Source organism: Lissotriton vulgaris, chromosome 10, assembly GCF_964263255.1.
Source record: "Lissotriton vulgaris chromosome 10, aLisVul1.2, whole genome shotgun sequence".
Lineage (NCBI taxonomy): Eukaryota > Metazoa > Chordata > Amphibia > Caudata > Salamandridae > Lissotriton > Lissotriton vulgaris.
Genome location: NC_141698.1, coordinates 288,668,945 through 288,685,395, shown reverse-complemented (window position 1 = coordinate 288,685,395; position 16,451 = coordinate 288,668,945). Strand labels below are relative to the sequence as shown.

At 55.2% G+C, this 16,451-nt stretch overlaps 1 protein-coding gene across 2 annotated transcripts in view; it reads right to left on the bottom strand.

Moving 5' to 3' along the window:
• Positions 1-16,451, bottom strand: part of LOC147685146 (uncharacterized) — a 693,800-nt gene that overhangs the window by 67,989 nt on the left and 609,360 nt on the right. For both annotated transcript variants that reach the window (XM_086941067.1, XM_086941068.1), the window contains one exon: positions 3,473-3,668. In XM_086941067.1, coding sequence (XP_086797193.1) covers positions 3,473-3,668 — 196 coding nt within the window. The remainder of the gene's footprint in view (positions 1-3,472; positions 3,669-16,451) is intronic.

The window sequence follows — 16,451 nt, the reverse complement described above, 5'->3', positions numbered from 1 at the left end:
TTTTTTTTTAAACATAAAGAAGAACGCAATACCCTTAAAATGTCTATTTTCTTTCCCCCTGCTCATCTTTAAAAAAGTGGACTGTCAACTTGTGCTGATTGTAAGGATGGAATACTCCACTATCTTCACAAAAAATATCACGTCTCATGTTTAGGTTTGAAGATCCCAGTAATACTTTCAGCTAAAACCTAATTACTATTTCTGGAAATGGTCTCTTCATCAAGTAAAGTTCATGCTAATGGTTGTAGGACATCTTTACAACTGACTTTGAAAACAAGTAAGATGTCTGTCGGTTTCTCAGACTGTTTGATGGCAACTGGATGGGAGAAACATCAAACGAGCCAGCATTAATCTGGGTCCAGCGGTCACTCCAGTGAAGTGTTGTTGCTGGGTGATCTGAACCTACACCTAGAGGATCCCCTACAGAAGGAGGCAGAGGATGTTCGTCTTGTCCTACAAGAACTACAGCTGGACTTGCTAAGTGTTGCAGCTACACACCAGAGGGGTCACTGTTTGGACCCTATTTTCGCCAGTTGGGACATGATAAAAGCACTCACTCCCTGTCAGCTCCCTTGGACCGACCACTTCTTGGTCCCTTTCCAATGTTATTACCAGCCTGTTAGGACTATTGAGAATGGGATGGGAAATATTATGAGACGTAAATGGAGACAATACTCTCAAGAAATCTTCATAGGCGCCATCCAGAAAGCACAACCACTGCGTTCCACGGACAGTGATCAGGTGAACAAGGAATTTAATCTACTTGTGACTGCCACCTTGGATGAGCTAGCTCCCATGAGTAAGGGTAAAGCTAGAGAAGGCAGACAACGTACTGCCCCTTGGTTCACTCCTGAACTCCAGCAAATCAAGTCTAACTGTAAAAAACTTGAAAGGAGCTGGAGAAGGAACCCTAGCGAACAAGCTAAAAACAGTTATAGCTCAGCACACCGAAGCTACCAGTATGCGGTGCGCAGAGCAAAAGCCAAATACTTCCAAACACGCATTGAGGCTGCCGAGAGCTCCTCACGCGAACTGTTTAAAATATATAAAGAAATATCTTTAGTCTCTAGCTCTAACACCCCCACAAAGGCCACCACGGAGGGATGCAATAGAGTCGCTGACTTTTTTTCTAACAAAGTTAAAGCGATCTATGCCTCCTTCACTCAACAACCAGAAAAGGGCATAGATTTTATAGCAGGTAGCTCACCTGCAGCCCCTGATTCCTCACTACTAACCTTCGAGGTTCCCGCAGCTGACAAGCTAATAAAGATCTGTTGCAGTGTGAAGTCCGGATCCCCCAACGATCCGGCACCGGCCTGGGTCATCTCAGAGGGCCTGGTAGCCCTGGAACCCCACATTAGACACGTCTTACAAACCTCCTTTTCCACTCAACAAGTCCCTATGGAGTGGAAGAAGGCCATAGTACTGCCAATAAGGAAAAAACCGAATGTAAGCATGGAGGTGCTGGAAAACCTCAGACCTATCTCCTTATTGCCGTACGTAGCGAAGGTGGCTGAGAAGGTGGTCAACGCTCAGCTTACGGAGCACCTGGAGAGATGGAATCTACTTCATCCCTCACAATCAGGATTTAGGGCGGGCTACTCTACGGAGACGGCTCTCCTACGGGCCACTGAGACCTTAAGAGCAGGGGCAGATGCAGGTCACACAATGGCCCTGATCATGCTCGACCTAAGCGCGGCTTTTGACACCGTAGCGCACTCCATCTTGCTACGGTGTCTGAGCGAAGCCGGGGTCATTGGTCCTGCGCTGTGCTGGCTACAGTCGTTTCTCACGGAAAGATGTTTCCAGGTACAGCAAGGGACATGTCGTTCAGTTGAGATGCCACTAGATCAGGGTGTGCCTCAGGGCTCAGCTCTGAGCCCCACTCTTTTTAATCTTTACATGGCCTCCCTGGCAAAAGTTGTACAATCTTTTGGGGTGGAATTGGTGTCGTACGCCGACGACACCCAGCTGCTGATCTCCCTATCGCAGAACACCTCCAACACCCCCACCAACTTTAAATCCTGTATGCAGGCACTAGCTGAGTGGATGGACTCCCATTGCTTAAAACTCAATGGCTCTAAAACAGAGGTGTTGGTGGTGGGGGGTAAAAGCGAAAACTGGTCAGCTGAGTGGTGGCCTTCATGTCTGGGCCCTACTCCCATACCCTGTGAGGAGGCTAAGAATCTAGGAATCTGGATGAACCCCTCTCTCTCATATGATGGCCACATAAGGCGTCTGGTGGGCAAATGCTTTGGAGTACTAAAGACCCTAAATAAAACTTTGGAACTCCTACCCTTAGCGGCCAGAAGGACATTAACACAGGCACTGGTGACCTCGCAGTTGGACTATGGAAACATTTTGTTCCTAGGGTCCACCGAGGGTAGCCTAGGCCGCCTGCAAGTCATACAGAACTCCGCCGCCAGACTGGTGTTAAGAAGACCTAGGAGGGCTAACTCGCAAAAGGCGCTGGATGCGCTTCACTGGCTGCCTGTGAAGAAACGTGTGCTGTTTAAGTGCCTCCTCTTCTGTCACCGAATTGTCTGGGGCAGGTCGCCCGCCTACCTAAAGGATTTAGTCAGCCGATATGAACCAACTAGGACCCTCCGCTCGGAGGGTGCCGGACTGCTGACAGTCCCCAGGATAAGGAAGGCTAGAATGGGTGGACGATCTTTTGCGCTCCAAGCAGCTCAACAATGGAACAAACTTCCTCCTGTTCTGAGACTGGAGAGCAGTGAAGCGCGGTTTAGGGCCAAGCTCAAAACACAACTATACACTGCATAGATCATAGGCTCTCACGCTGATCACTGGTAGCTTCAGCGCGGGGACACGCCGTGATGGCGTTACTGAGCGCTCTATAAGCTCTTTATTATTATTATTATTATTATAAATGACGCTCCTAGCTATTTCATTGCTTGTGGGATATACTTCTACAGACCACCCTGCTTGCCCGTACCTTTCTGTGCATAACATTTACCATCAAATATTGATTCACATGACTTACAAATAAAAAGGAGTGTGCGTCTCTCTTCTGAACCTCATTCAGAATTTTATAATTCATGTGTTTCTATCTAGACACCTAACATATTGAGATTACTATACAACATTCCTTGTGTCTGTTAGCTCATTGTCATTTCACTTCTCATTTTGTTTCCGTAATATTCTTGGGGGAAATTATTTTCTTAGCTACTCAAGAGATTCTCTGATCAAACTCATAGCAAGGCTTCTAGTGCTATGCAGCATACTGCTGCTTAAAAAGTCTCTTGCACTGCGTTTGTTACCTTTATGAGTTACGTTCTGAATCATATCCACATTTTTCGCTTGCTACAATTAATAAAGGTTTAAACTTTAAACTTTCGACAAGTTTCCTTTTAATGCTCTCTGAAAATTGTGTGCATACTACTCTTTCTACTCTTTCCCCATGTACTCTTCTCATGATGGAAAACAGAACCTGAATGTGGCTGGTATATACCTGAAGTAGCCTGGCTGAGCTTCTTTAACTTTTTCAGCAGCCTCTCTTCCTCCTTTTGCTGCCGCAGCCTCTTTTTCGTGGGAACTTCAGATTCCTCCAGGTCCTCCAGAAACTTCTCCAGCTTCTCCCCCTTCCTGCTTTCCCTTCTTTGCCTAAGCTCCTCCAGTAGCAGGGGTGTAAGACAAGGCGGAAACAGCTGCCAGGGGATTTAAAAAATGTGTCGTTGTGGGTAATTTAGAAAGGACATTTGAGACCACACAAGTCACAGAATTATCCCAAGTACAATTAATTCAATACAAAAAACTACAAGGTGACATATTGATTACAATTTCAAATAGATTCAAATGGAAGTATGTTCTTTTTCAGTCTCCAGTGTACTTTTTCGTCACATAGTATAGTTTTAATTGAGACTCTTCCAGAATGTGGAAGGCTCTCAGCAGTCTAGGACACTACAGTTCTAGAATGTCTCTGGACAAGCAGGTCAAAAGCATCCCTCCAGTTTCCTTAATTCCCATTCCTTCCTTTAATTTTTTTCCATTGCCAGTGTCCTCCAGGCCGTCTTCCAGTAACTGCACAGGACTCCACAGTGACAGTATACATTGCTTTGCCCATGGGAGTAGGTCGGAGATATTTTTCATTTTTATTCCATGCAAGGAGTAGATTTCCTCAGAAGGGGATCCAAGCAGGACAACCTAAGGAGAGGGGACCAACTGGACACCAGTCACCTCCTCCATTATTTTAAGAACAGACTGCCTTAAGGACTAGATCTTTGGGCAAGATCAAGGCATATGGGTGAGTGAGCCCAGGCCTCTAAACTACCCCCAGCAGTGAGCACCTTTTGGGTGCCCCATGGTGTTCAATTTAGTATTTTCAACAGAGTTTGGCTACCACTGTAGTGGCCCTACTGGTTATGTTCACACAGGTCATCCTCTAGATCAGGGGTACTCAAAGTACGACCCGCGGGCCAGTGGCGGCCCGGCAAGCCTTCAGTGGCGGCCCGCGCGGAGCTTGAGACATCGCACCTGTGTGGTTTTTTTTTAAACTTCAGCAAACACCTCGGGGAGCAGCAGTGCGTAATCAGAGAAACTGCTCTGTGGGGGCCGGGCGATTCCAGCCACAGTCAAGAGTGGAGCTGCAGGGGCGCTAAGAGGTGAACAAAGCCTCATTGACAAACAAATGGTCGTTTAAAAACCTGTGAAGTACTGGGGTGCCCGGGAGGCTGGGGGGGGGGGGGGGGGGGGGGGGGGGGGGGAGGACAGCCCTGAGAGGTGGGAGGGCAGAGCAGGGAGTGAGAGCCTGGATGAGGGAGGTAGGAGGGCAGAGCAGGGAGTGAGAGCCGATGTGAGGGTGGTGGGAGGGCAGCAGGGAGTGAGAGCCGGGTGAGGTGGGAGGGCAGAGCAGGCAGTGAGAGCCCTGTGAGGTGGGAGGGCAAAGCAGGGAGAGAGAGCCCTGTGAGGTGGGAGGGCAAAGCAGGGAGAGAGAGCCCTGTGAGGTGGGAGGACAGAGTAGGTAGTGAGAGCCCGGTGAGGTGAGAGGGCAGAGCAGGGAGTGAGAGCCCGGGTGAGGGAGGTGGGAGGGCAGAGCAGGGAGTGAGAGCCCTGTGAGGTGGGAGGGCAGAGCAGGGAGTGAGAGCCCGGTGAGGGAGGTGAGTGAGAGCCCGAGTGAGGGTGGTGGGAGGGCAGCAGGGAGTGAGAGCCGGGTGAGGTGGGAGGGCAGAGCAGGCAGTGAGAGCCCTGTGAGGTGGGAGGGCAAAGAAGGGAGAGAGAGCCCTGTGAGGTGGGAGGGCAGCGCAGGGAGTGAGAGCCCGGGTGAAGGAGGTGGGAGGGGAGAGCAGGGAGTGAGAGCCCTGTGAGGTGGGAGGGCAGAGCAGGGAGTGAGAGCCCGGTGAGGGAGGTGGGAGGGCGGAGCAGGGAGTGAGAGCCGGGTGAGGTGGGAGGGCGGAGCAGAGAGTGAGAGCCCGGTGAGGTGGGAGGGCAGAGCAGGGAGTGAGAGCCAGGTGAGGTGGGAGGGCAGAGCAGGGAGTGAGAGCCAGGTGAGGTGGGAGGGCAGCAGGGAGTGAGAGCCAGGTGAGGTGGGAGGGCAGAGCAGGGAGTGAGAGCCCGGTGAGGTGGGAGGGCAGAGTAGGGAGTGAGAGCCCAGTGAGGTGGGAGGGCAGAGCAGGGAGTGAGAGCCCGGGTGAGGGAGGTGGGAGGGCAGAGCAGGGAGTGAGAGCCCGGGTGAGGGAGGTGGGAGGGCAGAGCAGGGAGTGAGAGCCCTGTGAGGTGGGAGGGCAGAGCAGGGAGTGAGAGCCCGGTGAGGGAGGTGAGTGAGAGCCCGAGTGAGGGTGGTGGGAGGGCAGCAGGGAGTGAGAGCCGGGTGAGGTGGGAGGGCGGAGCAGGGAGTGAGAGCCCGGTGAGGTGGGAGGGCAGAGCAGGGAGTGAGAGCCCGGGTGAGCGAGGTGGGAGGGCAGAGCAGGGAGTGAGAGCCCGGGTGAGGGAGGTGGGAGGGCAGAGCAGGGAGTGAGAGCCCGGGTGAGGTGGGAGGGCAGCAGGGAGTGAGAGCCGGGTGAGGGAGGTGGGAGGGCAGCAGGGAGTGAGAGCCCGGTGAGGTGGGAGGGCAGCAGGGAGTGAGAGCCCGGTGAGGTGGGAGGGCAGCAGGGAGTGAGAGCCCGGTGAGGTGGGAGGGCAAAGCAGGGAGTGAGAGCCCGGTGAGGTGGGAGGGCAGAGCCCGGTGAGGTGGGAGGGCAGCAGCGAGTGAGAGCAAAGCAGGGAGTGAGAGCCCAGTGAGGTGGGAGGGCAAAGCAGGGAGTGAGAGCCCAGTGAGGTGGGAGGGCAAAGCAGGGAGTGAGATCCCAGTGAGGTGGGAGGGCAAAGCAGGGAGTGAGAGCCCAGTGAGGTGGGAGGGAAGAGCAGGGAGTGAGAGCCTGGTGAGGTGGGAGGGAAGAGCAGGGAGTGAGAGCCTGGTGAGGTGGGAGGGCAGCAGGGAGTGAGAGCCAGGTAAGGTGGGAGGGCAGAGCAGGGAGTGAGAGCCGGGTGAGGTGGGCGGGCAGAGCAGGGGGTGAGAGCCCGGGTGAGGGTGGTGGGAGGGCAGCAGGGAGTGAGAGCTGGGTGAGGTGGGAGGACAGAGCAGGCAGTGAGAGCCCTGAAAGGTGGGAGGGCAAAGCGGGGAGAGAGAGCCCTGTGAGGTGGGAGGGCAGAGCAGGGAGTGAGAGCCCGGTGAGGTGGGAGGGCAGAGCAAGAGTGAGAGCCCGGGTGAGGGAGGTGGGAGGGCAGAGCAGGGAGTGAGAGCCCGGATGAGGGAGGTGGGAGGGCAGAGCAGGGAGTGAGAGCCCGGGTGAGGGAGGTGGGAGGGCAGAGCAGGGAGTGAGAGCCCGGGTGAAGGAGGTGTGAGGGCAGAGCAGAGAGTGAGAGCCCTGTGAGGTGGGAGGGCAGGGCAGAGAGTGAGAGCCCGGTGAGGGAGGTGGGAGGGCGGAGCAGGGAGTGAGAGCCGGGTGAGGTGGGAGGGCGGTGCAGGGAGTGAGAGCCCGATGAGGTGGGAGGGCAGAACCCGGTGAGGTGGGAGGGCAGCAGGGAGTGAGAGCCCGGTGAGGTGGGAGGGCAGAGCAGGGAGTGAGAGCCGGGTGAGGGAGGTGGGAGCAGGGAGTGAGAGCCCTGTGAGGTGGGATGGCAGAGCAGGGAGTAAGAGCCCGGGTGAGGTGGGAGGGCAGCAGTGAGTGAGCCCGGTGAGGTGGGAGGGCAGAGCAGGGATTGAGAGCCCGGGTGAGGTGGGAGGGCGGAGCAGGGAGTGAGAGCCGGGTGAGGTGGGAGGGTGGAGCAGGGAGTGAGAGCCCGGTGGGGTGGGAGGGCAAAGCGGGGAGAGAGAGCCCGGTGAGGTGGGAGGGCAGAGCGGGGAGAGAGAGCCCGGTGTGGTGGGAGGGCAGAGCAGGGAGTGAGAGCCCGGGTGAGGGAGGTGGGAGGGCAGAGCAGGGAGTGAGAGCCCGGGTGAGGGAGGTGGGAGGGCAGAGCAGGGAGTGAGAGCCCGGGTGAGGGAGGTGGGAGGGCAGAGCAGGGAGTGAGAGCCCGGGTGAAGGAGGTGTGAGGGCAGAGCAGAGAGTGAGAGCCCTGTGAGGTGGGAGGGCAGAGCAGAGAGTGAGAGCCCGGTGAGGGAGGTGGGAGGGCGGAGCAGGGAGTGAGAGCCAGGTGAGGTGGGAGGGCGGAGCAGGGAGTGAGAGCCCGGGTGAGGGAGGTGGCAGGGCAGAGCAGGGAGTGAGAGCCGGGTGAGGGAGGTGGGAGCAGGGAGTGAGAGCCCTGTGAGGTGGGATGGCAGAGCAGGGAGTAAGAGCCCGGGTGAGGTGGGAGGGCAGCAGTGAGTGAGCCCGGTGAGGTGGGAGGGCAGAGCAGGGATTGAGAGCCCGGGTGAGGTGGGAGGGCGGAGCAGGGAGTGAGAGCCGGGTGAGGTGGGAGGGTGGAGCAGGGAGTGAGAGTCCGGTGGGGTGGGAGGGCAGAGCAGGGAGTGAGAGCCCGGTGAGGTGGGAGGGCAGAGCAGGGAGTGAGAGCCCGGGTGAGGGAGGTGGGAGGGCAGAGCAGGGAGTGAGAGCCCGGGTGAGGGAGGTGGGAGGGCAGAGCAGGGAGTGAGAGCCCGGGTGAGGGACGTGGGAGGGCAGAGCAGAGAGTGAGAGCCCAGGTGAGGTGGGAGGGCAGCAGGGAGTGGGAGCCGGGTGAGGGAGGTGGGAGGGCAGCAGGGAGTGAGCCCGGTGAGGTGGGAGGGCAGCAGGGAGTGAGAGCCCGGTGAGGTGGGAGGGCAGCAAGGAGTGAGAGCCCGGTGAGGGCAGAGCAGGGAGTGAGAGCCTGGAAAGGTGGGAGGGCAGAGCAGGGAGTGAGAGCCCGGTGAGGTGGGAGGGCAGAGCAGGGAGTGAGAGCCCGGTGAGGTGGGAAGGCAGAGCAGGGAGTGAGAGCCGGTGAGGGAGGTGGGAGGGCAGAGCAGGGAGTGAGAGCCCTGTGAGGTGGGAGGGCAGAGCATGGAGTGAGAGCCCGGATGAGGGAGGTGGGAGGGCAGAGCATGGAGTGAGAGCCCGGTGGAGGGAGGTGGGAGGGCAGAGCATGGAGTGAGAGCCGGGTGAGGTGGGAGGGCAGAGCAGGGAGTGAGAGCCCTGTGAGGTGGGGGGGCAGAGCAGAGAGTGAGAGCCCGGGTGAGGGAGGTGGGAGGGCAGCAGTGAGTGAGAGCCGGGGTGAGATGGGAGGGCAGCAGGGAGTGAGAGCCGGGTGAGGTGAGACAGATAGAGACAGGTAAAGACCTATAGAGACAGATAGGGTCTAAGACAGATAGAGACAGGGGCAGACGGAGCAAGATAGGGTCAGAGACATGGACAGACAGACAGACAGATAGAGGCAGAGACAGATAGAGGCAGAGACAGATAGAGGCAGAGACAGATAGAGGCAGAGACAGATAGAGGCAGAGACAGACAGAGGCAGAGACAGATAGAGGCAGAGACAGACCGCGACAGAGACAGACCGCGACAAAGAGAGACAGACCGCGACAAAGAGAGAGACAGACCGCGACAAAGAGAGAGACAGACAGAGAGAGACAGAGAGAGACAGACAGAAGAGAGAGGGAGGCAAACATAGGGAGATAGGGAGACCGACAGAGGGAGATAGGGAGACAGACAAAGGGAGATAGGGAGACAGACAGAGGGAGAGAGGGAGACAGACAGAGGGAGGGAGACAGACAGAGGGAGGGAGAGAGGGAGACAGACAGAGGGAGACAGACAGAGGGAGATAGGGAGACAGACAGAGGGAGAGAGGGAGACAGACAGAGGGAGAGAGGGAGACAGACAGAGGGAGATAGGGAGACAGACAGAGGGAGATAGGGAGACAGACAGAGGGAGAGAGGGAGACAGACAGAGGGAGAGAGGGAGACAGACAGAGGGAGGGAGACAGACAGAGGGAGGGAGAGAGGGAGACAGACAGAGGGAGAGAGGGAGACAGACAGAGGGAGAGAGGGAGACAGACAGAGGGAGAGAGGGAGACAGACAGAGGGAGAGAGGGAGACAGACAGAGGGAGAGAGGGAGACAGACAGAGGGAGAGAGGGAGACAGACAGAGGGAGAGAGGGAGACAGACAGAGGGAGAGAGGGAGACAGACAGAGGGAGACAGACAGACAGAGGGAGACAGACAGACAGAGGGAGGGAGACAGACAGAGGGAGGGAGACAGACAGAGGGAGGGAGACAGACAGAGGGAGGGAGACAGACAGAGGGAGGGAGGGAGACAGACAGAGGGAGGGAGGGAGACAGACAGAGGGAGGGAGGGAGACAGACAGAGGGAGGGAGACAGACAGAGGGAGGGAGACAGACAGAGGGAGGGAGACAGACAGAGGGAGGGAGACAGACAGAGGGAGGGAGACAGACAGAGGGAGGGAGACAGACAGAGGGAGGGAGACAGACAGAGGGAGGGAGACAGACAGAGGGAGGGCGACAGACAGAGGGAGGGCGACAGACAGAGGGAGGGCGACAGACAGAGGGAGGGCGACAGACAGAGGGAGGGCGACAGACAGAGGGAGGGCGACAGACAGAGGGAGGGCGACAGACAGAGGGAGGGCGACAGACAGAGGGAGGGCGACAGACAGAGGGAGGGAGGGAGGGAGACAGACAGACAAAGGGAGGGAGGGAGGGAGACAGACAGACAAAGGGAGGGAGGGAGGGAGACAGACAGAGGGAGGGAGGGAGGGAGACAGACAGACAGAGGGAGGGAGGGAGACAGACAGAAAGAGGGAGGGAGGGAGACAGACAGAGGGAGGGAGAGAGGGAGGGAGACAGACAGACAGAGGGAGGGAGAGAGGGAGGGAGACAGACAGACAGAGGGAGGGAGAGAGGGAGGGAGACAGACAGAGGGAGGGAGACAGAGGGAGGGAGACAGACAGAGGGAGGGAGACAGAGGGAGGGAGACAGACAGAGGGAGGGAGACAGACAGAGGGAGGGAGACAGACAGAGGGAGGGAGACAGAGGGAGGGAGACAGACAGAGGGAGGGAGACAGACAGAGGGAGGGAGACAGACAGAGGGAGACAGACAGAGGGCGACAGACAGAGGGCGACAGACAGAGGGCGACAGACAGAGGGCGACAGACAGAGGGCGACAGACAGAGGGCGACAGACAGAGGGCAACAGACAGAGGGCAACAGACAGAGGGCAACAGACAGAGGGCAACAGACAGAGGGCAACAGACAGAGGGCAACAGACAGAGGGCAACAGACAGAGGGCGACAGACAGAGGGCGACAGACAGAGGGCGACAGACAGAGGGCGACAGACAGAGGGCGACAGACAGAGGGCGACAGACAGAGGGCAACAGACAGAGAGCAACAGACAGAGGGCGACAGACAGACAGAGGGAGGGAGACAGACAGATGGAGGGAGACAGACAGAGGGAGACAGACAGACAGAGGGCAACAGACAGAGGGCAACAGACAGAGGGCAACAGACAGAGGGCAACAGACAGAGGGCAACAGACAGAGGGCAACAGACAGAGGGCAACAGACAGAGGGCAACAGACAGAGGGCAACAGACAGAGGGCAACAGACAGAGGGCGACAGACAGAGGGCGACAGACAGAGGGCGACAGACAGAGGGCGACAGACAGAGGGCGACAGACAGAGGGCAACAGACAGAGGGCAACAGACAGAGGGCCGACAGACAGAGGGCGACAGACAGAGGGCGACAGACAGAGGGCGACAGACAGAGGGCGACAGACAGAGGGCGACAGACAGAGGGCAACAGACAGAGGGCGACAGACAGAGGGCGACAGACAGAGGGCGACAGACAGACAGATGGAGGGAGACAGACAGAGGGAGACAGACAGACAGACGGAGGGAGGGAGGGAGACAGACAGATAGAGGGAGGGTGACAGACAGAGGGAGGGAGGGAGACAGACAGAGGGAGGGAGGGAGGGAGGGAGGGAGACAGACAGAGGGAGGGAGGGAGGGAGGGAGAAAGAGGGAGACAGACAGAGGGAGGGAGGGAGACAGACAGACAGACGGAGGGAGGGAGGGAGACAGACAGACAGAGGGAGGGAGGGAGGGAGACAGAAAGAGGGAGGGAGACAGACAGACAGACAGACGGAGGGAGGGAGGAGACAGACAGACAGACAGAGGGAGGGAGACAGACAGACAGACAGAGGGAGGGAGGGAGACAGACAGACAGAGGGAGGGAGGGAGACAGACAGACAGAGGGAGGGAGGGAGACAGACAGACAGACAGACAGACGGAGGGAGGGAGGGAGACAGACAGACAGACGGAGGGAGGGAGACAGACAGACAGAGGGAGGAAGGGAGGGAGACAGACAGACAGACGGAGGGAGGGAGACAGACAGACAGAGGGAGGGAGACAGACAGACGGAGGGAGGGAGGGAGACAGACAGACAGACAGAGGGAGGGAGACAGACAGACAGACAGAGGGAGGGAGGGAGACAGACAGACAGAGGGAGGGAGGGAGACAGACAGACAGAGGGAGGGAGGGAGACAGACAGACAGACAGACAGACGGAGGGAGGGAGGGAGACAGACAGACAGACGGAGGGAGGGAGACAGACAGACAGAGGGAGGAAGGGAGGGAGACAGACAGACAGACGGAGGGAGGGAGACAGACAGACAGAGGGAGGGAGACAGACAGACAGAGGGAGGGAGGGAGACAGATAGACAGACAGAGGGAGGGAGACAGAGGGAGGGAGACAGACAGAGGGAGACAGACAGACAGAGGGAGGGAGGGAGACAGACAGACAGACAGACAGAGGGAGGGAGGGAGACAGACAGACAGACAGAGGGAGGGAGGGAGGGAGGGAGGGAGACAGACAGACAGAGGGAGGGAGGGAGGGAGATAGACAGACAGACAGACAGAGGGAGGGAGGGAGGGAGACAGACAGAGGGAGGGAGACAGACAGAGGGAGGGAGACAGACAGAGGGAGGGAGACAGACAGAGGGAGGGAGACAGACAGAGGGAGGGAGGGAGACAGACAGAGGGAGGGAGACAGACAGACAGACGGAGGGAGGGAGGGAGGGAGACAGACAGACAGAGGGAGGGAGGGAGGGAGACAGACAGACAGAGGGAGGGAGGGAGGGAGACAGACAGACAGAGGGAGACAGACAGAGGGAGACAGACAGAGGGAGACAGACAGAGGGAGGGAGGGAGACAGACAGACAGAGACGGAGGGAGGGAGGGAGACAGACAGACAGAGGGAGGGAGGGAGGGAGACAGACAGACAGAGGGAGACAGACAGAGGGAGACAGACAGAGGGAGACAGACAGAGGGAGACAGACAGAGGCGACAGACAGAGGGCCGACAGACAGAGGGCGACAGACAGAGGGCGACAGACAGAGGGCGACAGACAGAGGGCGACAGACAGAGGGCGACAGACAGAGGGCGACAGACAGAGGGCGACAGACAGAGGGCAACAGACAGAGGGAGACAGACAGAGGGCGACAGACAGAGGGAGACAGACAGAGGGAGACAGACAGAGGGAGACAGACAGAGGGAGACAGACAGAGGGAGACAGACAGAGGGAGACAGACAGAGGGAGACAGACAGAGGGAGACAGACAGAGGGAGACAGACAGAGGGAGACAGACAGAGGGAGACAGACAGAGGCAGACAGACAGAGGCAGACAGAGGGAGACAGACAGAGGGAGGGAGGGAGACAGAAAGACAGAGGGAGACAGACAGAGGGAGGGAGGGAGCCAGAGGGAGGGAGGAAGACGGAGGGAGGGAGGGAGACAGAGGGAGGGAGACAGAGGGAAGGAGGGATGTAGACAGACAGAGGGAGGGAGGGAGACAGACAGAGGGCAGACAGAGGGAGGGAGACAGAGGGAGATGGACAGTGGGACACAGATAGAGGGAGACAGATGGAGGGAGATGGAGAGAGGGAAGGAAAGAGGGAGGGAGACAGAGAGAAAGAGGTGAGAGAGAGACCGAGGGAGAGAGACCGAGGGAGACAGAGAGAGAGGGAAGGAGGGAGCGAGAGAGAGAGATAGAAGGAGGGAGGGAGAGATAGGGAGAGAGAGAGATGTGTGTGTATGCTGATCTGTTGGCTCAGTGGATGAACGTGTCAGCTGCAGGGGCCTGTGTTCAACTTCATGGTCACAGTTTTTTCTTTCTAGCCCTTTCCCCCTCCCCTACTGACCCCGCCTCCACCAGTCCGGCCCTTGCCCACAAATCACACTGTAAATTCGGCCCCCGAGAGAAAGTTTGTGAGTACCCATGCTCTAGATGGATAGGAAGTTCTCATTCCCATGCACATCAGAAAGAGTCTCTTGCATGGCTGCAATTTATTTAGTAGCTTGTATAGCCCAGATATCACTATCCTCTCACAATTGTGGTAGAGAAGGTACTTTTCAAATGATGTGAGGTCCCTCATTGCCACTTTTTTTTTTTACATATGACTGGAGGACCCAAAGTTTCACCTGAAAAATACCGAAATGTGTTGACTATCAGAGTGCATTCGTGCGGAGTGCAGTGACAGAATGGCGTAGAGTGCAGGGAAGTAGAGGACAATGGCGTATAGTTTTGCAGAGTATATTGTAGTGGTTTAGGTGTAGTGGTGCAGAGGAGACTGGCGTAGAGTGCATTTGTTTTGAGTAAAGTGGTGAAGAGGGAAGCGGCACAAACTGTAGTGGAGTGGTGCAGATTGCAGTGGCATAGAGCAAATTGTTTCAGAGTGGAGTGGTGAATGGTAGAGTACAGTGGCATAGATTGCACAGTAGAATAGAGTGGCATATAGTGTAGTGTTGCGGTGTGGCATGGAGTGGACTGGTGTAGAGTGCTGCAGCAAAGAGATCAGTCGTGCTTAGTAAAGTACAGCGCCTGTTTTCTACATCGTAAGGGTCTGTTAAATTTGGTTTTTATTTGCTTTTATATTTTTAATAATGGCTTTCTGTATGCTTTAGTTTCCAAACTTATTTTACAACCTTCCATAGAAATACATGCTGTGGTTAGCTTTCTTACTATTAGATCGCTTTAGTATGCTTATGTCCTAGAAGCGGGTGTCACATGGTTAGGTAAGGCCCAGGAAGAAACACTGCCATTTTACATGTAAAAGTTTCTAAAGTTGCCTTCTTTTTCCCCCACAATGACTTTTGACCCACATTTGCTTGCGTGACAATGCAGAATTAGTTTCTCAGAAACCAAACTGCTTACAATTCCAATTTATAAGTATACTATCACAACACCTTGAACATTTAGTAAAAGGCCTGAACGCACATTGTGCAAATGTTGTTTATTATTCGGCTATAAGGCGGCGGAGCTATTAAAGTGACAATAAACAATGTCAGCTTGGATGAAGTCTTCACATGGAAGCATGGATGCTGTTGTTATAAATACACACATATTTCCGTACTCAAATGAGAGGAGCACTCTGCTTTCATTGTGAGGTCATCGCTTTTGTCTGAGTCTCAGCCCTATTTAGGCTCCTTGGGGAGTGATGTCCAATTTGTGACCAAGACGGGGACCTACATACCTTGCTTCAGGAAATGGGGATTTAGATCATCCTGTGGGGGATTCTTGGCAGAACATCCGCCCTATGAAACTAGGTTAGGAAGCGCACAGTAGGAGCACACTATACCCAGCACTTCTATGCTAGCACGATGGTGGAAATATTCATTCTTTCCACTGTCCTTATATTGCTAATCACTTATCTACTTCTATTAGTCATTGCAGCTCATTTCTTTTATACAAGAATCATGATGGTTCAATAAATATTGAAAACGCCTCTTTGTGCATTTCTCATATAACTCTGAGTGAGCACTAGTGACTGAGCGAAAAGGGAAAAGGTTCTAGATCTGTTACGAAGATTCCTAGGGGAGTCAGGTTTGTCATGTTCTGAGCTTACCCACACAATTTGTTAACTTGCCAGGTTTTGGGGTACTTTCGGTGGCACTGTGCGCTGGCAGGTCTAAGGGCCAACATATTTTGAGGCGGGTGCATGGAATCAGTCTGGCACTATCCCAACGTTTATATTGTCCAACAAACGAACAGCTCCTACTTAAAAGTGGAAACCGTATGACACAATGACTGATCCATCTCACAAGTCCAGCACGCATAACCAGTAACTGCTGGTCAAAGAATCATTTAGTCTCCCAACAGGTACTGACTCCAATTGTAAACTCATTCAACCACTTTTCACCTCAAATCGAGAGACCCTGTGCAGACCTGCCAAAGTTCCCAGGCACTTGAGTATTGAGCTGTCCCAGTCTGGGGTTTTCCTTTGAATTCTGGGATTTGTAGTCTAGTTTATGCCACTATAAAACAGGACTACACGTCCCAGATTCCAAATAAAAAATCTGGACTGGAGCAGCTCATTAAGCATGAGCCTGAAAGAATTGGAAGCTAGGCCTGTGGCTGTCGACTAAGAATTTGCCTGCAAGCACACCAGTGACTGATCTGGGATCCAGAGAGTGGTTAAGGAGCCAGTCTGAATAGTGTTCATGGACTATTTTTGGCAATGTCCCTAGTTGTGATACTATTTACTTCCACCTGATTACAGGGACCGAGACTATTTTTTCACACCGAGTACTATCCAGGGTAATGAGACATTGGTGTGGTGTTCAGCCTCATTCATAATACCAATCCATCTCATCAGCCTAGAGTCTGGTTTTATCTGGTGCACTTTGATGAAACAACGAGTCTGCTTCAAGCAAGCTTCACCATCAGCTGCCCTTATTGTTCAAATAGCCTTTAGTGCAGGCCTTTCTAATTTATTACAGAGGAGAGACTGGTGGCTTATTCATTGGTACTCCTTCGTGATCCCTCGTGGTGCAGAAATATCTTTCTTACTCTACCCCTGCTGTCCAGAAAATCATGCTTTACTTTTTAGCAACATAATATACTCTATCATCACACAACGGCATCAAGAAACACCAAAGAATGAGGATGTTTTAATCCCGAAACACTGGAGCAGGCGTCTTGCTTATGTATCTCACTTCCCAACTCCAAACAGCTTTCTATCCCAAGAGCACACAGTGCTCATAAAGAGATGGTGTTTGGGGTTCC